Source organism: Maylandia zebra, linkage group LG3 (genome assembly GCF_041146795.1).
Source record: "Maylandia zebra isolate NMK-2024a linkage group LG3, Mzebra_GT3a, whole genome shotgun sequence".
Lineage (NCBI taxonomy): Eukaryota > Metazoa > Chordata > Actinopteri > Cichliformes > Cichlidae > Maylandia > Maylandia zebra.
Genome location: NC_135169.1, coordinates 37188529 through 37212132, shown reverse-complemented (window position 1 = coordinate 37212132; position 23604 = coordinate 37188529). Strand labels below are relative to the sequence as shown.

The 23604-nt window shown below is 37.1% G+C and overlaps 4 protein-coding genes across 4 annotated transcripts; all 4 read right to left on the bottom strand.

The window, feature by feature from the left end:
- Window positions 1-1725: 1725 nt before the first annotated feature.
- LOC143417087 (C-type mannose receptor 2-like) lies at window positions 1726-5410 on the bottom strand. Its single transcript, XM_076882722.1, has 5 exons — window positions 5364-5410; window positions 4848-4888; window positions 4174-4548; window positions 3662-4006; window positions 1726-2619 (listed from the first exon to the last, which is right to left on the bottom strand). Exons 2-5 carry the CDS (start codon window positions 4879-4881, stop codon window positions 2273-2275), a joined length of 1101 nt encoding a protein of 366 aa, XP_076738837.1. The 5' UTR covers window positions 4882-4888; window positions 5364-5410; the 3' UTR covers window positions 1726-2272.
- Window positions 5411-7647: 2237 nt separating this feature from the next.
- Window positions 7648-11331, bottom strand: LOC143417086 (C-type mannose receptor 2-like). Its single transcript, XM_076882721.1, has 5 exons — window positions 11285-11331; window positions 10769-10809; window positions 10096-10470; window positions 9584-9928; window positions 7648-8541 (listed from the first exon to the last, which is right to left on the bottom strand). Exons 2-5 carry the CDS (start codon window positions 10800-10802, stop codon window positions 8195-8197), a joined length of 1101 nt encoding a protein of 366 aa, XP_076738836.1. The 5' UTR covers window positions 10803-10809; window positions 11285-11331; the 3' UTR covers window positions 7648-8194.
- A 2234-nt stretch (window positions 11332-13565) lies between these two features.
- LOC112431449 (C-type mannose receptor 2-like) lies at window positions 13566-17254 on the bottom strand. Its single transcript, XM_076882720.1, has 5 exons — window positions 17208-17254; window positions 16692-16732; window positions 16019-16393; window positions 15507-15851; window positions 13566-14464 (listed from the first exon to the last, which is right to left on the bottom strand). The coding sequence occupies exons 2-5, from the start codon at window positions 16723-16725 to the stop codon at window positions 14118-14120; spliced, it is 1101 nt and encodes a 366-aa protein (XP_076738835.1). The 5' UTR covers window positions 16726-16732; window positions 17208-17254; the 3' UTR covers window positions 13566-14117.
- A 2237-nt stretch (window positions 17255-19491) lies between these two features.
- LOC143417085 (C-type mannose receptor 2-like) lies at window positions 19492-23176 on the bottom strand. Its single transcript, XM_076882719.1, has 5 exons — window positions 23130-23176; window positions 22614-22654; window positions 21940-22314; window positions 21428-21772; window positions 19492-20385 (listed from the first exon to the last, which is right to left on the bottom strand). The coding sequence occupies exons 2-5, from the start codon at window positions 22645-22647 to the stop codon at window positions 20039-20041; spliced, it is 1101 nt and encodes a 366-aa protein (XP_076738834.1). The 5' UTR covers window positions 22648-22654; window positions 23130-23176; the 3' UTR covers window positions 19492-20038.
- Window positions 23177-23604: the final 428 nt, after the last annotated feature.

Sequence of the window (23604 nt, the reverse complement as noted above, 5' to 3'; positions counted from 1 at the left end):
CTGAACTTTCCCACACACGTTGGAGAATATGACTGTTTTTCAATAACTATCATTAAGAGATTATCTTAATTTTCATATGAACACATTTTTCACTGTACATGTAACGTTATAAATCCTCCCAGTGTGGATCATATTTACATTTTGAATGCAAATTTCTCTGAAATGATTACAAGATAAACATGTGAGCAAATGAGCCATACGCTCAGAAAACTTCCCACGAACTCCAGTCGTCTGCAAAATGACCTCACATATGTATATTTTTTGAAAAGTGATCACAAGCATTTTCTTATTAGTTCCTCCTGTTCTTTAATAGTACTTGTTAAGCAGGTTGTAACCTATCTAGGGGAGCTATGCCTTAAACATCTCTGTCAGCTGACATACGAGTGGTAATTTTTTTCATTAAATGAATGAATTAAGGATAAAAACCATTAGAGGTTCATAATAAACTGACAATAAATGTAATGAAGGTGGGAATATGAGAGAGTGAAAGGATAAAAGAGAACGTATTTTTAGTGTTTTTGCTTTATATTCAGAAAAACAGACTAAAATATCTAAAAAATGGCAGAAATACAGACTGCCCATTTGTAATGCCTCAGGTAAACATCCTGAGGATCAAGGTGCAGTATATGAAAGGGAAAAGATACAGTGTAACTTGTTACGACATGTTGTGAAGTGAATTGGATTTTAAACCATGTGCTCACATAAGCACAGGAGCTGTATGCTGTGCATGCTGCTCTCTCAGACTGTTGCTGAAGGAAATACAGTGCTGTAAAAAGTGTTTTCTCCTTTCCTGATTTCTTAGTTTTGTGCATATTTGTTACATGTTTCAGATCATCAACCAAATGTTAATATTAGACAAAGACAACCTGATTTTTTGAAATTATGGTTTCATCTAAAGGGAGGAGGTTATCTAACAGTGTCCTACAGTGTTTTTTTTAGCATCAAGGGTGTCATAAAGTTTGTTGTTTCTCTTATTTAATGTAACTCCACCGCTATCAGCACTTTGTCAGTCATTTTATTTTTAAAAAAAGTCTCTTTTTGTTTGCGGTTAAAACAAACAAACAGTAAGAGCCCTGTGAGTGTTGAGATGTGCAGACAGCAGAGGGAGTCAAAGCCAAGTGAAAAACTTATCAGGGCTCAGAAAAGGCTTCAGGTGGGTTTCTTATTTTGCTCACGCACAGCTCCAGCTCTGCCAGTAAAGACCTTAAAATCCTGTTTTCGGCAGCAGTGTTATTCCTGAGCAATCTTTTCTTGTTTGAATGCATCAGTCTGGCTCTGCTTTTCCTCCCATGACAAGTAAAAGCATTAAAAACATTGCTCTGAAGCGCTGAATGTAGCAAAGAGGTTATAGAAGTTATTTAGCTATTATTTAAACTGAATGATATTATCTCTTTCAGAAACATTCCTTTGTTCTTCACCCAACTTATATGAACATTATGTTTTACTTCAGGGGTGTGACGCAACTTTTCAGCAAGGAAAAAACTCTTCCTGCACTCTTTAACGAGACAAACTGGAACGCATGAAAACACAGTGTACTGACTAACTCCTTCCAGGGTTAAAGAATAATAAAACTGTATTACATGTGTAGTTAAATATTTACTAATAGCTGACAATGACACATGTTGGAGGATTTATTTTAACAGCCATTCCTTTAGCAATCGAAGCAATAAAATACAACGAAAACAGCTGAATACACATAAAACTTTATTATTGGCAAGGTATACATAAAATCCTTAAAAGTAAAAGTGTCATCAGTGTTATATGGATCAATATTACTGCTGCAGATGGTTAAGACTGAGGTTTACTTTAAACAAATGATTATAACATGGCTATGAGGACCACTTATCTCTAAAAAGCGACTTTTAATCATCATACAAACACACTTGGATATAACTTAAATTAAACAGCAGGTTAAACATTTATCATAGATGTTAATCGTCTTGGTTGAAACTGGACATGATGTCAGTTCCTCCTCTCTGCTTTCATTGCTAATATGCTAACACCACATGCTGTGATTTTCTGTGTAAATAACGCACACGAGACCCTAAAACAAAAACTGTAATCACTCTTTTCATATAGCTTTTGTAATGTTGGATACAGTCTCTTCTCCCCTAATCCATATTTTGGTTCTTAATATAAGACACAGGGGTGACTCACTGCAATATTATTATTGTTTTTTCATCTTTCTACATTCAGTGCTTGATAAAAATCATAAAAGCAAATTATTTCTGCTGCAGTAATTAACCTGCAGTGAGTCAGAGAGGTTTAAAACTTACTCTGTAGAACAAATAAAGTTATATTTCTCATGTTCTCTTTGACTGACCCACTGATACCGTCCTCCTCTTTCCATAGCTGCACACCTACCACACTCCTCAATCTTTCCATTATCAGCCCAGTTCTCGTAGCAGACTAGTTTGTCACTGATCCAGAACCACAGATCCATCACGCAGGTGTAGCGCAGTCCCACCCATATGTAGGGACTGCTGGCATTCTTGGCTCTCCTCTCCACCCATCTCTGTTGGTGAGGGTTAGTGATGGAGACCAGGTCAGTGTGGTACAGTCTGCAGTAATCCAAGGCTTCCTCCCAGGTCTTGTTTTCATTGATCAGAATCAATTTATCTGTCAGAAACAATCAAACTTCAGTTAAGTCTGGTTAACAGCAGCTTATGTTCCACTTTACCTTGAATACAGACAGTACACAATAAAACATTGTAGTTTTTCACTTCCTTTAGCTGTATACTTAATTATTGTAAGTGTGTACAGTGCATTTGGAAAGCATTCACAGTTCCACATTTTGTCCTGTTACAGTCTTATTCCAAAATAGATTAAATTTCTTGTTCACTTCAAAGTTCTGCACATGATACCCCAAAATGAAAAAGTGGGGAAAAGATTGTTGAAATTCCTGCAAATCAAAAGCAAAAATATGGCATGTACAGTATGTAAGTATTTACACTTTGTTGAAGTATCTTTGTCAACACTTGAAGCTTCAAGCCTTCCTGAGTATGATGCTACAAGCTTGGCATATCTATTTTAGGGCAGTTTCTCCCATTCATTGCACAACCTCTGAAGCTCCATCAGGTTGGATGGTGCACAGCCATTTTCAGATTTCTCCAGAGAATCAGGTTCAAACTTTGGCTCTTGCTGGTCACTTGAGGACCTTCACAGTGGTTCTGCAGCCACTTGTTTTTATCTTGGCCGTGTGCTTGGGGGCTTGTCCTGTATAAAATGAACCTAATGTGGATCTAATGTCCGGTGCACTCTGGAGCAGCTTATTCAAAAAGAATCAAATTTACCATCACTAGCTCACTCTACTAAACAGGCCTGATTGTTGGAGGGCTTCAGAAATGATTTTTCTTCTGGAAGATTCTCGCTCCACAGAGCAATGCTGGAGCTCTGTCAGAGTGACCATCACTCCTTGACTAAGGCTTTTCTACCTCAAACTCTCTAACTGGCGAGGTGGCAGCTCTAGGAAAGTCCTGGTGGTTTCAAACTTCTTCCATTTACAGATCTCTGAGCTTATTGGGACCTTCAGTGCTGCAGAAATGTTTCTGTGCCTCTCAACACAAGCCTGTCTCAGAGCTCTACAGACAATTCCTTGGATCTTCTAATGATGCTCCTATTACAGGGAAAATAAATCAGATTAATCTTAGTAGAAACTCACCACCATAACAGAAGAAATACTTTTTTTTGTTGCATTCATCAGAGCTCCATTTTCTTGATCTGTTTAACAGAGTCGAAGCACATTTCTTTTTGTTTTGTCCATCATTAAATGACTCCATATCCCAGTGCCTGAAAGAGAAATTACTTCCATCTGACCACCTCCAGGTGTCTCTGAACAGGCCGATCCACAAATCCTGAGACTTTTTCAGGATCTTAAATTCTTGCCCATCCACCTGATCGAGTCCACTGGCCAGGTCAGTGTAGTGATCTCTGCAGTAGTTCTGAGCCTTTGTCCAGGTTATCTTCTCCTCAATCAAATGAATCGATTTACCGTCTCTCTTCTTTTCTGTTAAGGAAAAACATCAAAACAAAACAAAATTTCCATCACCACAAACATTTTGAAGAAATACAGAAAGACACATAATTTGTATGATTCCTCAAACATGCTTTCTCTCCATTTCTCTTTCAGTTCAGTTATATTATCAAATCAGACTATTATCCACATATTCTCACCATCGTAGCAGATGAACGGCATCATTTGGTCACATCTGGCATGTGTCCAGTTTCCTCTTGTCTTCACACAGTTCTCATTTTGATTTTGATCATCTGGTTCAGAAGCTCCCCATCTGGTTTCATGTTCAGTGTAGTTCACCCCTGGCAGAGACCAATGCCACATCCTGTTTTCTTTTCCTGGGTTGCTGAACAGTCCAATCCAGGCTTTACCTTCATACTCTTTGGATTCACGCAGTCTCGCCATGTCTGCCATGTCAAACACGCTGGCCAGGTCTGCATAATTCTCTCTGCAGTATTTCTGTGCTTCTTCCCAGGTTTTGTCTTCTCTAATAAAGTGGTACTCATACAGGTAACAGGTGGAGACGAAACACTGACCTAAAAGCAGTAAAATATTAGCAATAATGCTGCATTATCAAATCAAACTCACTGGTTCACAGATAAACAGTCTACAACACAAGTGTGACTCTGAGCTCAGTGACCTTGTCAATGAAAGACAAATGTGTGCAGATAAAACAAATAGATGAAAATCAAATGGAAAAACAAAGAAAAGACAGAAGAAGTAAGAAGACAAGACATTACAAAAAACACGGTAAGTTTGTAGGATTCAACAAAACACACACCAGGTAGAGAAATATCATCTCTATAGGGAAACTCAATCAGAATTTTCCACTTACCCATCAGAATCAGCAGAAAGAGACTCCACTGCATCTTTAATCTGCCGGATTAAATAAATATTTCATTAGATAATGAAATCATGTTTCATTTCATAGATGGTCTGGTTATAATCATCATTATAATCTGGGTGTACAGATTGGAAGTTCAGCTGGACCCAAATGCAGACACGAGCAGGCAGCCAGAGTTGAAATGTTTTACATCACTCATGTATACATCAAAACATAGAATTAGGCTTTATCACTGTTGTAAAAATACTCCATGCTGTACTAATACAGAGGTGTCTTATTGTTGAGGTCAGGAGCTGCCAGATCTGTTTTCTCTGGTAGTCTGCATGCATGAAAGAGTCTCTGCTTAACATAACTGATATTATATTAAGGCTGATTCTTCGGTTTAAAGGTGCTTTTCTTTTAAATCCAGTCTGCTGCATATCTTAGAAATTGATTTTGAAAATATATAAATATATATAAACATAAACAAACACAAAACATTCAATGAATTACAGATTTCAAACTTACATCTGGTTAGTCTTTTGGTCCTTTGTCTAATTTGGCCTCTTTCCTCGAAGGGTTCAAATAAACACTGAAATAAAAGCAAACACAGAGAGCTCATTATGCAAAGATCGGAATTTATATATTAAAATACTGCTGCTGCTTTCAGAAAGATAAAGACGAGGGAGTTTTTTACACGTATGAAAGCGGTATTCTGTTACGTGTTGTAGCTTATAGCTTTTTCCTCAATGATTGTAAAACTGTATAATTTTGTTGTTGTCTCTTGTTTTTGAACTGACTTCTCATCATATACTTTACCAATGAAAAAGCTGATGATGGTTTGGATCGTTTATATGCAGAAATATTGAAATTATGGAAATATTTATACTTGTATTGTGAGCTTGTTCTTTACCTGAGTGTTTTATCTTGATGTCGCTTTACAATTTCCTTACTTTTGCATGTAAACACTGAAACACTGCTGATAAAATAAGACCTGAATCTGTGGATAATTAGCTTTTTATTACTTATTTTTCATTTAAATTCACTTTTGTTATTATTGGATGTCGTCACTTACAGTCCTATGTCTCTGAACTTTCCCACACACGTTGGAGAATATGACTGTTTTTCAATAACTATCATTAAGAGATTATCTTAATTTTCATATGAACACATTTTTCACTGTACATGTAACGTTATAAATCCTCCCAGTGTGGATCATATTTACATTTTGAATGCAAATTTCTCTGAAATGATTACAAGATAAACATGTGAGCAAATGAGCCATACGCTCAGAAAACTTCCCACGAACTCCAGTCGTCTGCAAAATGACCTCACATATGTATATTTTTTGAAAAGTGATCACAAGCATTTTCTTATTAGTTCCTCCTGTTCTTTAATAGTACTTGTTAAGCAGGTTGTAACCTATCTAGGGGAGCTATGCCTTAAACATCTCTGTCAGCTGACATACGAGTGGTAATTTTTTTCATTAAATGAATGAATTAAGGATAAAAACCATTAGAGGTTCATAATAAACTGACAATAAATGTAATGAAGGTGGGAATATGAGAGAGTGAAAGGATAAAAGAGAACGTATTTTTAGTGTTTTTGCTTTATATTCAGAAAAACAGACTAAAATATCTAAAAAATGGCAGAAATACAGACTGCCCATTTGTAATGCCTCAGGTAAACATCCTGAGGATCAAGGTGCAGTATATGAAAGGGAAAAGATACAGTGTAACTTGTTACGACATGTTGTGAAGTGAATTGGATTTTAAACCATGTGCTCACATAAGCACAGGAGCTGTATGCTGTGCATGCTGCTCCCTCAGACTGTTGCTGAAGGAAATACAGTGCTGTAAAAAGTGTTTTCTCCTTTCCTGATTTCTTAGTTTTGTGCATATTTGTTACATGTTTCAGATCATCAACCAAATGTTAATATTAGACAAAGACAACCTGATTTTTTGAAATTATGGTTTCATCTAAAGGGAGGAGGTTATCTAACAGTGTCCTACAGTGTTTTTTTAGCATCAAGGGTGTCATAAAGTTTGTTGTTTCTCTTATTTAATGTAACTCCACCGCTATCAGCACTTTGTCAGTCATTTTATTTTTTAAAAAAAGTCTCTTTCTGTTTGCGGTTAAAACAAACAAACAGTAAGAGCCCTGTGAGTGTTGAGATGTGCAGACAGCAGAGGGAGTCAAAGCCAAGTGAAAAACTTATCAGGGCTCAGAAAAGGCTTCAGGTGGGTTTCTTATTTTGCTCACGCACAGCTCCAGCTCTGCCAGTAAAGACCTTAAAATCCTGTTTTCGGCAGCAGTGTTATTCCTGAGCAATCTTTTCTTGTTTGAATGCATCAGTCTGGCTCTGCTTTTCCTCCCATGACAAGTAAAAGCATTAAAAACATTGCTCTGAAGCGCTGAATGTAGCAAAGAGGTTATAGAAGTTATTTAGCTATTATTTAAACTGAATGATATTATCTCTTTCAGAAACATTCCTTTGTTCTTCACCCAACTTATATGAACATTATGTTTTACTTCAGGGGTGTGACGCAACTTTTCAGCAAGGAAAAAACTCTTCCTGCACTCTTTAACGAGACAAACTGGAACGCATGAAAACACAGTGTACTGACTAACTCCTTCCAGGGTTAAAGAATAATAAAACTGTATTACATGTGTAGTTAAATATTTACTAATAGCTGACAATGACACATGTTGGAGGATTTATTTTAACAGCCATTCCTTTAGCAATCGAAGCAATAAAATACAACGAAAACAGCTGAATACACATAAAACTTTATTATTGGCAAGGTATACATAAAATCCTTAAAAGTAAAAGTGTCATCAGTGTTATATGGATCAATATTACTGCTGCAGATGGTTAAGACTGAGGTTTACTTTAAACAAATGATTATAACATGGCTATGAGGACCACTTATCTCTAAAAAGCGACTTTTAATCATCATACAAACACACTTGGATATAACTTAAATTAAACAGCAGGTTAAACATTTATCATAGATGTTAATCGTCTTGGTTGAAACTGGACATGATGTCAGTTCCTCCTCTCTGCTTTCATTGCTAATATGCTAACACCACATGCTGTGATTTTCTGTGTAAATAACGCACACGAGACCCTAAAACAAAAACTGTAATCACTCTTTTCATATAGCTTTTGTAATGTTGGATACAGTCTCTTCTCCCCTAATCCATATTTTGGTTCTTAATATAAGACACAGGGGTGACTCACTGCAATATTATTATTGTTTTTTCATCTTTCTACATTCAGTGCTTGATAAAAATCATAAAAGCAAATTATTTCTGCTGCAGTAATTAACCTGCAGTGAGTCAGAGAGGTTTAAAACTTACTCTGTAGAACAAATAAAGTTATATTTCTCATGTTCTCTTTGACTGACCCACTGATACCGTCCTCCTCTTTCCATAGCTGCACACCTACCACACTCCTCAATCTTTCCATTATCAGCCCAGTTCTCGTAGCAGACTGCTTTGTCACTGATCCAGAACCACAGATCCAGCACGCAGGGGTAGCGCAGTCCCACCCATATGTAAGGACTGCTGGCATTCTTGGCTCTCCTCTCCACCCATCTCTGTTGGTGAGGGTTAGTGATGGAGACCAGGTCAGTGTGGTGCAGTCTGCAGTAATCCAAGGCTTCCTCCCAGGTCTTGTTTTCATTGATCAGAATCAATTTATCTGTCAGAAACAATCAAACTTCAGTTAAGTCTGGTTAACAGCAGCTTATGTTCCACTTTACCTTGAATACAGACAGTACACAATAAAACATTGTAGTTTTTCACTTCCTTTAGCTGTATACTTAATTATTGTAAGTGTGTACAGTGCATTTGGAAAGCATTCACAGTTCCACATTTTGTCCTGTTACAGTCTTATTCCAAAATAGATTAAATTTCTTGTTCACTTCAAAGTTCTGCACATGATACCCCAAAATGAAAAAGTGGGGAAAAGATTGTTGAAATTCCTGCAAATCAAAAGCAAAAATATGGCATGTACAGTATGTAAGTATTTACACTTTGTTGAAGTATCTTTGTCAACACTTGAAGCTTCAAGCCTTCCTGAGTATGATGCTACAAGCTTGGCATATCTATTTTAGGGCAGTTTCTCCCATTCATTGCACAACCTCTGAAGCTCCATCAGGTTGGATGGTGCACAGCCATTTTCAGATTTCTCCAGAGAATCAGGTTCAAACTTTGGCTCTTGCTGGTCACTTGAGGACCTTCACAGTGGTTCTGCAGCCACTTGTTTTTATCTTGGCCGTGTGCTTGGGGGCTTGTCCTGTATAAAATGAACCTAATGTGGATCTAATGTCCGGTGCACTCTGGAGCAGCTTATTCAAAAAGAATCAAATTTACCATCACTAGCTCACTCTACTAAACAGGCCTGATTGTTGGAGGGCTTCAGAAATGATTTTTCTTCTGGAAGATTCTCGCTCCACAGAGCAATGCTGGAGCTCTGTCAGAGTGACCATCACTCCTTGACTAAGGCTTTTCTACCTCAAACTCTCTAACTGGCGAGGTGGCAGCTCTAGGAAAGTCCTGGTGGTTTCAAACTTCTTCCATTTACAGATCTCTGAGCTTATTGGGACCTTCAGTGCTGCAGAAATGTTTCTGTGCCTCTCAACACAAGCCTGTCTCAGAGCTCTACAGACAATTCCTTGGATCTTCTAATGATGCTCCTATTACAGGGAAAATAAATCAGATTAATCTTAGTAGAAACTCACCACCATAACAGAAGAAATACTTTTTTTTGTTGCATTCATCAGAGCTCCATTTTCTTGATCTGTTTAACAGAGTCGAAGCACATTTCTTTTTGTTTTGTCCATCATTAAATGACTCCATATCCCAGTGCCTGAAAGAGAAATTACTTCCATCTGACCACCTCCAGGTGTCTCTGAACAGGCCGATCCACAAATCCTGAGACTTTTTCAGGATCTTAAATTCTTGCCCATCCACCTGATCGAGTCCACTGGCCAGGTCAGTGTAGTGATCTCTGCAGTAGTTCTGAGCCTTTGTCCAGGTTATCTTCTCCTCAATCAAATGAATCGATTTACCGTCTCTCTTCTTTTCTGTTAAGGAAAAACATCAAAACAAAACAAAATTTCCATCACCACAAACATTTTGAAGAAATACAGAAAGACACATAATTTGTATGATTCCTCAAACATGCTTTCTCTCCATTTCTCTTTCAGTTCAGTTATATTATCAAATCAGACTATTATCCACATATTCTCACCATCGTAGCAGATGAACGGCATCATTTGGTCACATCTGGCATGTGTCCAGTTTCCTCTTGTCTTCACACAGTTCTCATTTTGATTTTGATCATCTGGTTCAGAAGCTCCCCATCTGGTTTCATGTTCAGTGTAGTTCACCCCTGGCAGAGACCAATGCCACATCCTGTTTTCTTTTCCTGGGTTGCTGAACAGTCCAATCCAGGCTTTACCTTCATACTCTTTGGATTCACGCAGTCTCGCCATGTCTGCCATGTCAAACACGCTGGCCAGGTCTGCATAATTCTCTCTGCAGTATTTCTGTGCTTCTTCCCAGGTTTTGTCTTCTCTAATAAAGTGGTACTCATACAGGTAACAGGTGGAGACGAAACACTGACCTAAAAGCAGTAAAATATTAGCAATAATGCTGCATTATCAAATCAAACTCACTGGTTCACAGATAAACAGTCTACAACACAAGTGTGACTCTGAGCTCAGTGACCTTGTCAATGAAAGACAAATGTGTGCAGATAAAAAAATAGATGAAAATCAAATGGAAAAACAAAGAAAAGACAGAAGAAGTAAGAAGACAAGACATTACAAAAAACACGGTAAGTTTGTAGGATTCAACAAAACACACACCAGGTAGAGAAATATCATCTCTATAGGGAAACTCAATCAGAATTTTCCACTTACCCATCAGAATCAGCAGAAAGAGACTCCACTGCATCTTTAATCTGCCGGATTAAATAAATATTTCATTAGATAATGAAATCATGTTTCATTTCATAGATGGTCTGGTTATAATCATCATTATAATCTGGGTGTACAGATTGGAAGTTCAGCTGGACCCAAATGCAGACACGAGCAGGCAGCCAGAGTTGAAATGTTTTACATCACTCATGTATACATCAAAACATAGAATTAGGCTTTATCACTGTTGTAAAAATACTCCATGCTGTACTAATACAGAGGTGTCTTATTGTTGAGGTCAGGAGCTGCCAGATCTGTTTTCTCTGGTAGTCTGCATGCATGAAAGAGTCTCTGCTTAACATAACTGATATTATATTAAGGCTGATTCTTCGGTTTAAAGGTGCTTTTCTTTTAAATCCAGTCTGCTGCATATCTTAGAAATTGATTTTGAAAATATATAAATATATATAAACATAAACAAACACAAAACATTCAATGAATTACAGATTTCAAACTTACATCTGGTTAGTCTTTTGGTCCTTTGTCTAATTTGGCCTCTTTCCTCGAAGGGTTCAAATAAACACTGAAATAAAAGCAAACACAGAGAGCTCATTATGCAAAGATCGGAATTTATATATTAAAATACTGCTGCTGCTTTCAGAAAGATAAAGACGAGGGAGTTTTTTACACGTATGAAAGCGGTATTCTGTTACGTGTTGTAGCTTATAGCTTTTTCCTCAATGATTGTAAAACTGTATAATTTTGTTGTTGTCTCTTGTTTTTGAACTGACTTCTCATCATATACTTTACCAATGAAAAAGCTGATGATGGTTTGGATCGTTTATATGCAGAAATATTGAAATTATGGAAATATTTATACTTGTATTGTGAGCTTGTTCTTTACCTGAGTGTTTTATCTTGATGTCGCTTTACAATTTCCTTACTTTTGCATGTAAACACTGAAACACTGCTGATAAAATAAGACCTGAATCTGTGGATAATTAGCTTTTTATTACTTATTTTTCATTTAAATTCACTTTTGTTATTATTGGATGTCGTCACTTACAGTCCTATGTCTCTGAACTTTCCCACACACGTTGGAGAATATGACTGTTTTTCAATAACTATCATTAAGAGATTATCTTAATTTTCATATGAACACATTTTTCACTGTACATGTAACGTTATAAATCCTCCCAGTGTGGATCATATTTACATTTTGAATGCAAATTTCTCTGAAATGATTACAAGATAAACATGTGAGCAAATGAGCCATACGCTCAGAAAACTTCCCACGAACTCCAGTCGTCTGCAAAATGACCTCACATATGTATATTTTTTGAAAAGTGATCACAAGCATTTTCTTATTAGTTCCTCCTGTTCTTTAATAGTACTTGTTAAGCAGGTTGTAACCTATCTAGGGGAGCTATGCCTTAAACATCTCTGTCAGCTGACATACGAGTGGTAATTTTTTTCATTAAATGAATGAATTAAGGATAAAAACCATTAGAGGTTCATAATAAACTGACAATAAATGTAATGAAGGTGGGAATATGAGAGAGTGAAAGGATAAAAGAGAACGTATTTTTAGTGTTTTTGCTTTATATTCAGAAAAACAGACTAAAATATCTAAAAAATGGCAGAAATACAGACTGCCCATTTGTAATGCCTCAGGTAAACATCCTGAGGATCAAGGTGCAGTATATGAAAGGGAAAAGATACAGTGTAACTTGTTACGACATGTTGTGAAGTGAATTGGATTTTAAACCATGTGCTCACATAAGCACAGGAGCTGTATGCTGTGCATGCTGCTCTCTCAGACTGTTGCTGAAGGAAATACAGTGCTGTAAAAAGTGTTTTCTCCTTTCCTGATTTCTTAGTTTTGTGCATATTTGTTACATGTTTCAGATCATCAACCAAATGTTAATATTAGACAAAGACAACCTGATTTTTTGAAATTATGGTTTCATCTAAAGGGAGGAGGTTATCTAACAGTGTCCTACAGTGGTTTTTTTTAGCATCAAGGGTGTCATAAAGTTTGTTGTTTCTCTTATTTAATGTAACTCCACCGCTATCAGCACTTTGTCAGTCATTTTATTTTAAAAAAAAAGTCTCTTTCTGTTTGCGGTTAAAACAAACAAACAGTAAGAGCCCTGTGAGTGTTGAGATGTGCAGACAGCAGAGGGAGTCAAAGCCAAGTGAAAAACTTATCAGGGCTCAGAAAAGGCTTCAGGTGGGTTTCTTATTTTGCTCACGCACAGCTCCAGCTCTGCCAGTAAAGACCTTAAAATCCTGTTTTCGGCAGCAGTGTTATTCCTGAGCAATCTTTTCTTGTTTGAATGCATCAGTCTGGCTCTGCTTTTCCTCCCATGACAAGTAAAAGCATTAAAAACATTGCTCTGAAGCGCTGAATGTAGCAAAGAGGTTATAGAAGTTATTTAGCTATTATTTAAACTGAATGATATTATCTCTTTCAGAAACATTCCTTTGTTCTTCACCCAACTTATATGAACATTATGTTTTACTTCAGGGGTGTGACGCAACTTTTCAGCAAGGAAAAAACTCTTCCTGCACTCTTTAACGAGACAAACTGGAACGCATGAAAACACAGTGTACTGACTAACTCCTTCCAGGGTTAAAGAATAATAAAACTGTATTACATGTGTAGTTAAATATTTACTAATAGCTGACAATGACACATGTTGGAGGATTTATTTTAACAGCCATTCCTTTAGCAATCGAAGCAATAAAATACAATGAAAACAGCTGAATACACATAAAACTTTATTATTGGCAAGGTATACATAAAATCCTTAAAAGTAAAAGTGTCATCAGTGTTATATGGATCAATATTACTGCTGCAGATGGTTAAGACTGAGGTTTACTTTAAACAAATGATTATAACATGGCTATGAGGACCACTTATCTCTAAAAAGCGACTTTTAATCATCATACAAACACACTTGGATATAACTTAAATTAAACAGCAGGTTAAACATTTATCATAGATGTTAATCGTCTTGGTTGAAACTGGACATGATGTCAGTTCCTCCTCTCGGCTTTCATTGCTAATATGCTAACACCACATGCTGTGATTTTCTGTGTAAATAACACACACGAGACCCTAAAACAAAAACTGTAATCACCCTTTTCATATAGCTTTTGTAATGTTGGATACAGTCTCTTCTCCCCTAATCCATATTTTGGTTCTTAATATAAGACACAGGGGTGACTCACTGCAATATTATTATTGTTTTTTCATCTTTCTACATTCAGTGCTTGATAAAAATCATAAAAGCAAATTATTTCTGCTGCAGTAATTAACCTGCAGTGAGTCAGAGAGGTTTAAAACTTACTCTGTAGAACAAATAAAGTTATATTTCTCATGTTCTCTTTGACTGACCCACTGATACCGTCCTCCTCTTTCCATAGCTGCACACCTACCACACTCCTCAATCTTTCCATTATCAGCCCAGTTCTCGTAGCAGACTGCTTTGTCACTGATCCAGAACCACAGATCCAGCACGCAGGGGTAGCGCAGTCCCACCCATATGTAAGGACTGCTGGCATTCTTGGCTCTCCTCTCCACCCATCTCTGTTGGTGAGGGTTAGTGATGGAGACCAGGTCAGTGTGGTGCAGTCTGCAGTAATCCAAGGCTTCCTCCCAGGTCTTGTTTTCATTGATCAGAATCAATTTATCTGTCAGAAACAATCAAACTTCAGTTAAGTCTGGTTAACAGCAGCTTATGTTCCACTTTACCTTGAATACAGACAGTACACAATAAAACATTGTAGTTTTTCACTTCCTTTAGCTGTATACTTAATTATTGTAAGTGTGTACAGTGCATTTGGAAAGCATTCACAGTTCCACATTTTGTCCTGTTACAGTCTTATTCCAAAATAGATTAAATTTCTTGTTCACTTCAAAGTTCTGCACATGATACCCCAAAATGAAAAAGTGGGGAAAAGATTGTTGAAATTCCTGCAAATCAAAAGCAAAAATATGGCATGTACAGTATGTAAGTATTTACACTTTGTTGAAGTATCTTTGTCAACACTTGAAGCTTCAAGCCTTCCTGAGTATGATGCTACAAGCTTGGCATATCTATTTTAGGGCAGTTTCTCCCATTCATTGCACAACCTCTGAAGCTCCATCAGGTTGGATGGTGCACAGCCATTTTCAGATTTCTCCAGAGAATCAGGTTCAAACTTTGGCTCTTGCTGGTCACTTGAGGACCTTCACAGTGGTTCTGCAGCCACTTGTTTTTATCTTGGCCGTGTGCTTGGGGGCTTGTCCTGTATAAAATGAACCTAATGTGGATCTAATGTCCGGTGCACTCTGGAGCAGCTTATTCAAAAAGAATCAAATTTACCATCACTAGCTCACTCTACTAAACAGGCCTGATTGTTGGAGGGCTTCAGAAATGATTTTTCTTCTGGAAGATTCTCGCTCCACAGAGCAATGCTGGAGCTCTGTCAGAGTGACCATCACTCCTTGACTAAGGCTTTTCTACCTCAAACTCTCTAACTGGCGAGGTGGCAGCTCTAGGAAAGTCCTGGTGGTTTCAAACTTCTTCCATTTACAGATCTCTGAGCTTATTGGGACCTTCAGTGCTGCAGAAATGTTTCTGTGCCTCTCAACACAAGCCTGTCTCAGAGCTCTACAGACAATTCCTTGGATCTTCTAATGATGCTCCTATTACAGGGAAAATAAATCAGATTAATCTTAGTAGAAACTCACCACCATAACAGAAGAAATACTTTTTTTTGTTGCATTCATCAGAGCTCCATTTTCTTGATCTGTTTAACAGAGTCGAAGCACATTTCTTTTTGTTTTGTCCATCATTAAATGACTCCATATCCCAGTGCCTGAAAGAGAAATTACTTCCATCTGACCACCTCCAGGTGTCTCTGAACAGGCCGATCCACAAATCCTGAGACTTTTTCAGGATCTTAAATTCTTGCCCATCCACCTGATCGAGTCCACTGGCCAGGTCAGTGTAGTGATCTCTGCAGTAGTTCTGAGCCTTTGTCCAGGTTATCTTCTCCTCAATCAAATGAATCGATTTACCGTCTCTCTTCTTTTCTGTTAAGGAAAAACATCAAAACAAAACAAAATTTCCATCACCACAAACATTTTGAAGAAATACAGAAAGACACATAATTTGTATGATTCCTCAAACATGCTTTCTCTCCATTTCTCTTTCAGTTCAGTTATATTATCAAATCAGACTATTATCCACATATTCTCACCATCGTAGCAGATGAACGGCATCATTTGGTCACATCTGGCATGTGTCCAGTTTCCTCTTGTCTTCACACAGTTCTCATTTTGATTTTGATCATCTGGTTCAGAAGCTCCCCATCTGGTTTCATGTTCAGTGTAGTTCACCCCTGGCAGAGACCAATGCCACATCCTGTTTTCTTTTCCTGGGTTGCTGAACAGTCCAATCCAGGCTTTACCTTCATACTCTTTGGATTCACGCAGTCTCGCCATGTCTGCCATGTCAAACACGCTGGCCAGGTCTGCATAATTCTCTCTGCAGTATTTCTGTGCTTCTTCCCAGGTTTTGTCTTCTCTAATAAAGTGGTACTCATACAGGTAACAGGTGGAGACGAAACACTGACCTAAAAGCAGTAAAATATTAGCAATAATGCTGCATTATCAAATCAAACTCACTGGTTCACAGATAAACAGTCTACAACACAAGTGTGACTCTGAGCTCAGTGACCTTGTCAATGAAAGACAAATGTGTGCAGATAAAAAAATAGATGAAAATCAAATGGAAAAACAAAGAAAAGACAGAAGAAGTAAGAAGACAAGACATTACAAAAAACACGGTAAGTTTGTAGGATTCAACAAAACACACACCAGGTAGAGAAATATCATCTCTATAGGGAAACTCAATCAGAATTTTCCACTTACCCATCAGAATCAGCAGAAAGAGACTCCACTGCATCTTTAATCTGCCGGATTAAATAAATATTTCATTAGATAATGAAATCATGTTTCATTTCATAGATGGTCTGGTTATAATCATCATTATAATCTGGGTGTACAGATTGGAAGTTCAGCTGGACCCAAATGCAGACACGAGCAGGCAGCCAGAGTTGAAATGTTTTACATCACTCATGTATACATCAAAACATAGAATTAGGCTTTATCACTGTTGTAAAAATACTCCATGCTGTACTAATACAGAGGTGTCTTATTGTTGAGGTCAGGAGCTGCCAGATCTGTTTTCTCTGGTAGTCTGCATGCATGAAAGAGTCTCTGCTTAACATAACTGATATTATATTAAGGCTGATTCTTCGGTTTAAAGGTGCTTTTCTTTTAAATCCAGTCTGCTGCATATCTTAGAAATTGATTTTGAAAATATATAAATATATATAAACATAAACAAACACAAAACATTCAATGAATTACAGATTTCAAACTTACATCTGGTTAGTCTTTTGGTCCTTTGTCTAATTTGGCCTCTTTCCTCGAAGGGTTCAAATAAACACTGAAATAAAAGCAAACACAGAGAGCTCATTATGCAAAGATCGGAATTTATATATTAAAATACTGCTGCTGCTTTCAGAAAGATAAAGACGAGGGAGTTTTTTACACGTATGAAAGCGGTATTCTGTTACGTGTTGTAGCTTATAGCTTTTTCCTCAATGATTGTAAAACTGTATAATTTTGTTGTTGTCTCTTGTTTTTGAACTGACTTCTCATCATATACTTTACCAATGAAAAAGCTGATGATGGTTTGGATCGTTTATATGCAGAAATATTGAAATTATGGAAATATTTATACTTGTATTGTGAGCTTGTTCTTTACCTGAGTGTTTTATCTTGATGTCGCTTTACAATTTCCTTACTTTTGCATGTAAACACTGAAACACTGCTGATAAAATAAGACCTGAATCTGTGGATAATTAGCTTTTTATTACTTATTTTTCATTTAAATTCACTTTTGTTATTATTGGATGTCGTCACTTACAGTCCTATGTCTCTGAACTTTCCCACACACGTTGGAGAATATGACTGTTTTTCAATAACTATCATTAAGAGATTATCTTAATTTTCATATGAACACATTTTTCACTGTACATGTAACGTTATAAATCCTCCCAGTGTGGATCATATTTACATTTTGAATGCAAATTTCTCTGAAATGATTACAAGATAAACATGTGAGCAAATGAGCCATACGCTCAGAAAACTTCCCACGAACTCCAGTCGTCTGCAAAATGACCTCACATATGTATATTTTTTGAAAAGTGATCACAAGCATTTTCTTATTAGTTCCTCCTGTTCTTTAATAGTACTTGTTAAGCAGGTTGTAACCTATCTAGGGGAGCTATGCCTTAAACATCTCTGTCAGCTGACATACGAGTGGTAATTTTTTTCATTAAATGAATGAATTAAGGATAAAAACCATTAGAGGTTCATAATAAACTGACAATAAATGTAATGAAGGTGGGAATATGAGAGAGTGAAAGGATAAAAGAGAACGTATTTTTAGTGTTTTTGCTTTATATTCAGAAAAACAGACTAAAATATCTAAAAAATGGCAGAAATACAGACTGCCCATTTGTAATGCCTCAGGTAAACATCCTGAGGATCAAGGTGCAGTATATGAAAGGGAAAAGATACAGTGTAACTTGTTACGACATGTTGTGAAGTGAATTGGATTTTAAACCATGTGCTCACATAAGCACAGGAGCTGTATGCTGTGCATGCTGCTCTCTCAGACTGTTGCTGAAGGAAATACAGTGCTGTAAAAAGTGTTTTCTCCTTTCCTGATTTCTTAGTTTTGTGCATATTTGTTACATGTTTCAGATCATCAACCAAATGTTAATATTAGACAAAGACAACCTGATTTTTTGAAATTATGGTTTCATCTAAAGGGAGGAGGTTATCTAACAGTGTCCTACAGTGTTTTTTTTAGCATCAAGGGTGTCATAAAGTTTGTTGTTTCTCTTATTTAATGTAACTCCACCGCTATCAGCACTTTGTCAGTCATTTTATTTTTAAAAAAAGTCTCTTTTTGTTTGCGGTTAAAACAAACAAACAGTAAGAGCCCTGTGAGTGTTGAGATGTGCAGACAGCAGAGGGAGTCAAAGCCAAGTGAAAAACTTATCAGGGCTCAGAAAAGGCTTCAGGTGGGTTTCTTATTTTGCTCACGCACAGCTCCAGCTCTGCCAGTAAAGACCTTAAAATCCTGTTTTCGGCAGCAGTGTTATTCCTGAGCAATCTTTTCTTGTTTGAATGCATCAGTCTGGCTCTGCTTTTCCTCCCATGACAAGTAAAAGCATTAAAAACATTGCTCTGAAGCGCTGAATGTAGCAAAGAGGTTATAGAAGTTATTTAGCTATTATTTAAACTGAATGATATTATCTCTTTCAGAAACATTCCTTTGTTCTTCACCCAACTTATATGAACATTATGTTTTACTTCAGGGGTGTGACGCAACTTTTCAGCAAGGAAAAAACTCTTCCTGCACTCTTTAACGAGACAAACTGGAACGCATGAAAACACAGTGTACTGACTAACTCCTTCCAGGGTTAAAGAATAATAAAACTGTATTACATGTGTAGTTAAATATTTACTAATAGCTGACAATGACACATGTTGGAGGATTTATTTTAACAGCCATTCCTTTAGCAATCGAAGCAATAAAATACAACGAAAACAGCTGAATACACATAAAACTTTATTATTGGCAAGGTATACATAAAATCCTTAAAAGTAAAAGTGTCATCAGTGTTATATGGATCAATATTACTGCTGCAGATGGTTAAGACTGAGGTTTACTTTAAACAAATGATTATAACATGGCTATGAGGACCACTTATCTCTAAAAAGCGACTTTTAATCATCATACAAACACACTTGGATATAACTTAAATTAAACAGCAGGTTAAACATTTATCATAGATGTTAATCGTCTTGGTTGAAACTGGACATGATGTCAGTTCCTCCTCTCTGCTTTCATTGCTAATATGCTAACACCACATGCTGTGATTTTCTGTGTAAATAACGCACACGAGACCCTAAAACAAAAACTGTAATCACTCTTTTCATATAGCTTTTGTAATGTTGGATACAGTCTCTTCTCCCCTAATCCATATTTTGGTTCTTAATATAAGACACAGGGGTGACTCACTGCAATATTATTATTGTTTTTTCATCTTTCTACATTCAGTGCTTGATAAAAATCATAAAAGCAAATTATTTCTGCTGCAGTAATTAACCTGCAGTGAGTCAGAGAGGTTTAAAACTTACTCTGTAGAACAAATAAAGTTATATTTCTCATGTTCTCTTTGACTGACCCACTGATACCGTCCTCCTCTTTCCATAGCTGCACACCTACCACACTCCTCAATCTTTCCATTATCAGCCCAGTTCTCGTAGCAGACTAGTTTGTCACTGATCCAGAACCACAGATCCATCACGCAGGTGTAGCGCAGTCCCACCCATATGTAGGGACTGCTGGCATTCTTGGCTCTCCTCTCCACCCATCTCTGTTGGTGAGGGTTAGTGATGGAGACCAGGTCAGTGTGGTACAGTCTGCAGTAATCCAAGGCTTCCTCCCAGGTCTTGTTTTCATTGATCAGAATCAATTTATCTGTCAGAAACAATCAAACTTCAGTTAAGTCTGGTTAACAGCAGCTTATGTTCCACTTTACCTTGAATACAGACAGTACACAATAAAACATTGTAGTTTTTCACTTCCTTTAGCTGTATACTTAATTATTGTAAGTGTGTACAGTGCATTTGGAAAGCATTCACAGTTCCACATTTTGTCCTGTTACAGTCTTATTCCAAAATAGATTAAATTTCTTGTTCACTTCAAAGTTCTGCACATGATACCCCAAAATGAAAAAGTGGGGAAAAGATTGTTGAAATTCCTGCAAATCAAAAGCAAAAATATGGCATGTACAGTATGTAAGTATTTACACTTTGTTGAAGTATCTTTGTCAACACTTGAAGCTTCAAGCCTTCCTGAGTATGATGCTACAAGCTTGGCATATCTATTTTAGGGCAGTTTCTCCCATTCATTGCACAACCTCTGAAGCTCCATCAGGTTGGATGGTGCACAGCCATTTTCAGATTTCTCCAGAGAATCAGGTTCAAACTTTGGCTCTTGCTGGTCACTTGAGGACCTTCACAGTGGTTCTGCAGCCACTTGTTTTTATCTTGGCCGTGTGCTTGGGGGCTTGTCCTGTATAAAATGAACCTAATGTGGATCTAATGTCCGGTGCACTCTGGAGCAGCTTATTCAAAAAGAATCAAATTTACCATCACTAGCTCACTCTACTAAACAGGCCTGATTGTTGGAGGGCTTCAGAAATGATTTTTCTTCTGGAAGATTCTCGCTCCACAGAGCAATGCTGGAGCTCTGTCAGAGTGACCATCACTCCTTGACTAAGGCTTTTCTACCTCAAACTCTCTAACTGGCGAGGTGGCAGCTCTAGGAAAGTCCTGGTGGTTTCAAACTTCTTCCATTTACAGATCTCTGAGCTTATTGGGACCTTCAGTGCTGCAGAAATGTTTCTGTGCCTCTCAACACAAGCCTGTCTCAGAGCTCTACAGACAATTCCTTGGATCTTCTAATGATGCTCCTATTACAGGGAAAATAAATCAGATTAATCTTAGTAGAAACTCACCACCATAACAGAAGAAATACTTTTTTTTGTTGCATTCATCAGAGCTCCATTTTCTTGATCTGTTTAACAGAGTCGAAGCACATTTCTTTTTGTTTTGTCCATCATTAAATGACTCCATATCCCAGTGCCTGAAAGAGAAATTACTTCCATCTGACCACCTCCAGGTGTCTCTGAACAGGCCGATCCACAAATCCTGAGACTTTTTCAGGATCTTAAATTCTTGCCCATCCACCTGATCGAGTCCACTGGCCAGGTCAGTGTAGTGATCTCTGCAGTAGTTCTGAGCCTTTGTCCAGGTTATCTTCTCCTCAATCAAATGAATCGATTTACCGTCTCTCTTCTTTTCTGTTAAGGAAAAACATCAAAACAAAACAAAATTTCCATCACCACAAACATTTTGAAGAAATACAGAAAGACACATAATTTGTATGATTCCTCAAACATGCTTTCTCTCCATTTCTCTTTCAGTTCAGTTATATTATCAAATCAGACTATTATCCACATATTCTCACCATCGTAGCAGATGAACGGCATCATTTGGTCACATCTGGCATGTGTCCAGTTTCCTCTTGTCTTCACACAGTTCTCATTTTGATTTTGATCATCTGGTTCAGAAGCTCCCCATCTGGTTTCATGTTCAGTGTAGTTCACCCCTGGCAGAGACCAATGCCACATCCTGTTTTCTTTTCCTGGGTTGCTGAACAGTCCAATCCAGGCTTTACCTTCATACTCTTTGGATTCACGCAGTCTCGCCATGTCTGCCATGTCAAACACGCTGGCCAGGTCTGCATAATTCTCTCTGCAGTATTTCTGTGCTTCTTCCCAGGTTTTGTCTTCTCTAATAAAGTGGTACTCATACAGGTAACAGGTGGAGACGAAACACTGACCTAAAAGCAGTAAAATATTAGCAATAATGCTGCATTATCAAATCAAACTCACTGGTTCACAGATAAACAGTCTACAACACAAGTGTGACTCTGAGCTCAGTGACCTTGTCAATGAAAGACAAATGTGTGCAGATAAAACAAATAGATGAAAATCAAATGGAAAAACAAAGAAAAGACAGAAGAAGTAAGAAGACAAGACATTACAAAAAACACGGTAAGTTTGTAGGATTCAACAAAACACACACCAGGTAGAGAAATATCATCTCTATAGGGAAACTCAATCAGAATTTTCCACTTACCCATCAGAATCAGCAGAAAGAGACTCCACTGCATCTTTAATCTGCCGGATTAAATAAATATTTCATTAGATAATGAAATCATGTTTCATTTCATAGATGGTCTGGTTATAATCATCATTATAATCTGGGTGTACAGATTGGAAGTTCAGCTGGACCCAAATGCAGACACGAGCAGGCAGCCAGAGTTGAAATGTTTTACATCACTCATGTATACATCAAAACATAGAATTAGGCTTTATCACTGTTGTAAAAATACTCCATGCTGTACTAATACAGAGGTGTCTTATTGTTGAGGTCAGGAGCTGCCAGATCTGTTTTCTCTGGTAGTCTGCATGCATGAAAGAGTCTCTGCTTAACATAACTGATATTATATTAAGGCTGATTCTTCGGTTTAAAGGTGCTTTTCTTTTAAATCCAGTCTGCTGCATATCTTAGAAATTGATTTTGAAAATATATAAATATATATAAACATAAACAAACACAAAACATTCAATGAATTACAGATTTCAAACTTACATCTGGTTAGTCTTTTGGTCCTTTGTCTAATTTGGCCTCTTTCCTCGAAGGGTTCAAATAAACACTGAAATAAAAGCAAACACAGAGAGCTCATTATGCAAAGATCGGAATTTATATATTAAAATACTGCTGCTGCTTTCAGAAAGATAAAGACGAGGGAGTTTTTTACACGTATGAAAGCGGTATTCTGTTACGTGTTGTAGCTTATAGCTTTTTCCTCAATGATTGTAAAACTGTATAATTTTGTTGTTGTCTCTTGTTTTTGAACTGACTTCTCATCATATACTTTACCAATGAAAAAGCTGATGATGGTTTGGATCGTTTATATGCAGAAATATTGAAATTATGGAAATATTTATACTTGTATTGTGAGCTTGTTCTTTACCTGAGTGTTTTATCTTGATGTCGCTTTACAATTTCCTTACTTTTGCATGTAAACACTGAAACACTGCTGATAAAATAAGACCTGAATCTG